The sequence below is a fragment of the Zeus faber genome, assembly GCF_960531495.2.
Source record: "Zeus faber genome assembly, chromosome: 5".
Lineage (NCBI taxonomy): Eukaryota > Metazoa > Chordata > Actinopteri > Zeiformes > Zeidae > Zeus > Zeus faber.
The window spans coordinates 28,130,499-28,132,998 of record NC_137192.1 but is presented as its reverse complement, the minus strand read 5'-3'; the positions used below and the strand labels follow the sequence as shown (position 1 = coordinate 28,132,998).

The window sequence follows — 2,500 nt, the reverse complement described above, 5'->3', positions numbered from 1 at the left end:
ATATAGATATAGATATAGTTATAGATATAGATATAGATATAGTTATAGATATAGATATCATTATAGATATAGTTATAGATATAGATATAGATATAGATATAGATATAGTTATAGATATAGATATAGATATAGTTATAGATATAGATATCATTATAGATATAGTTATAGATATAGATATAGATATAGTTATAGATAAAGATATCATTATAGATATAGTTATAGATATACATATATAGATATAGTTATAGATATATTTATAGATAAAGATATAGTTATAGATATAGATATAGATATAGTTATAGATGTAGATATCAATCTTGTTATAGATATAGATTAAGTTGTAGATATAGTTCTAGATATAGATATAGATATATAAATAGATACAGTTATAGATGTAGATATAGATATAGATATATAGATATAGATATAGTTATAGTTATAGATGTAGATATAGATCTTGTTATAGATATAGCTTAAGTTATAGATATAGTTATAGATATAGATATAGATATATAAATAGATACAGTTATAGATATAGATATAGATATATAGATATAGTTATAGTTATAGATGTAGATATAGATCTTGTTATAGATATAGATTAAGTTATAGATATAGTTCTAGATATAGATATATAAATAGATATAGTTATAGATATAGATATAGATATATAGATATATATATAGATATAGTTTTAGTTATAGATGTAGATATAGATCTTGTTATAGATATAGTTTAAGTTACAGATAAAGTTCTAGATATAGATATAGATATATAAATAGATATTCCTTCCTTCCTTCCTTCCATATGTGTGCGTAAAGGGCTTGTGTACGTGGTGTTTATTCTGGAGATACGTGCGTTTTATAAACACAACTACAAACAGACACAGAGGGGGAGAGAGGGAGGGAGGGAGGGAGGGAGAGGGAGAGAGAGAGAGGGAGGGAGAGAGAGGACACACTCGGGATCCGCTGACCCAGAGTTACCTTTCAATCATCGTCCTCCCTCCATCCCTTCCTCCTATTCCTCATCCCTCTCTCCAACCCCTCGCTCTCTCTCTTCTTTCATGTCAGATCGAAAAAATTACCCCAAGTACGTACGTGAAACTGCTCTGAGACGATGATTCTAACCTGTCTCCCCTGTCCTCTCACCCCTCCTGTCTGTCTCTCTCTCTCTCTCTCTCTCTCTCTCTGTCTCACAGATGAACAGACCGATCCAGGTGAAGCCAGCGGACAGTGAGAGTCGAGGAGGTATATACTTCCTCTCTCCCTCCTACCTTTGCCCCTTCTGCCACCCTTCCTCCCTTCTCTCCTTGCTCTCTTATTTCATCCCTCCCTTCCGCCCTGCCCCCCTGCCTCCTTCTGTCCTCCCCTCCCTGCTGCCTGCCTCTCTTCCCTCCTTCCGACCTCCCTTTTCCCCTTCCTCTCTCCCTCCTTCCCTCCCCCCTCGCTTCCTTTTCTGCTTTCTTTCCTCCTCCCATCCTTTCGTGCTGTCCTCTCCCCGACCACCCTCCCTCCCTTCTTTCCCTCCACCTTCCTCACTCCCTCCCTCCCCACCTCCTTCCTCCCTCCCGCCCTCCCCGCTTTCCTCCCTCCCGCCCCCTCTCCTTCTTTATTCCTTCCTTCCTCCCTCACTCCCTCCCTCCCCACCTCCTTCCTTCCCCCCTTCCCTTTCTCCCCCCCCCCCCCCCCGCTTTCCTCCCTCCCGCCCCCTCTCCTTCCTTATTCCTCCCTTCCCTCCTACCCTGCATGTGTGCCACTCCTCTAAACATGGCTGCCTATGTTAATCAGCTTCACCATTATCTGCCCCCCGGAACGCACGCACACGCGCATGCACACACACACGCGCACACACACGCGTGCACACACACACACACACAGACACACACACACACAACCTTACCACGCTTTAAGGCAAATTACTTTTGTCGGTCCGACTAGCACTGTCAATGACAATGATAAGGTTATGGCTAATCAATAAAAGCTTGATTCGACCGACACCTTTACTAAAAGTTCTGGGGAACTGTGTGCCTGTGTGTGTGTGTGTGTGTGTGTGTGTGTGTGTGTGCGTGTGTGTGTGGGTGCGTGCGTGCGTGCGTGCGCGAGTGCGTGCGTGCATGCGTGCCTGCGTGTGTTTGCGTGCACACATGCCGTCCTGCCGTTGACAGCGAAGACATCTTCAAGCGCAGTTTGTGTCTAGACTGGTGGTGACCGCTGCCACAGACATCGATCAATACACTGGTACAAGACAGGATGGATGAGGCAGCAGCGCTCCTCGGCTGCAGCCCTTGAAACTTTTCAAATGGTCAATACCAGAGAACACCGCGGTGTGTTTACAGTGGGGCTGGGCTTGGGAGGAGGGGAGAGAGAGAGAGAGAGAGAGGGAGGGAGAGAGAGAGAGAGAGAGAGGGAGAGGGAGAGAGCATGCGTGGCTGCTCTCTCCGTTTAGTTTGGTCATCCTCTAAGTATGATTGATGGAGCGGGAGAGAAAAGAGAGAGAGAAA

At 43.7% G+C, this 2,500-nt stretch overlaps 1 protein-coding gene across 12 annotated transcripts in view; it reads left to right on the top strand.

Moving 5' to 3' along the window:
* The window catches only part of celf4 (CUGBP, Elav-like family member 4), a gene marked incomplete at both ends in the record, with an annotated part of 78,258 nt that overhangs the window by 63,926 nt on the left and 11,832 nt on the right, over positions 1–2,500 (top strand). For all 12 annotated transcript variants that reach the window (XM_080000698.1, XM_080000701.1, XM_080000709.1 and 9 more), the window contains one exon: positions 1,199–1,247. In XM_080000698.1, coding sequence (XP_079856824.1) covers positions 1,199–1,247 — 49 coding nt within the window. The remainder of the gene's footprint in view (positions 1–1,198; positions 1,248–2,500) is intronic.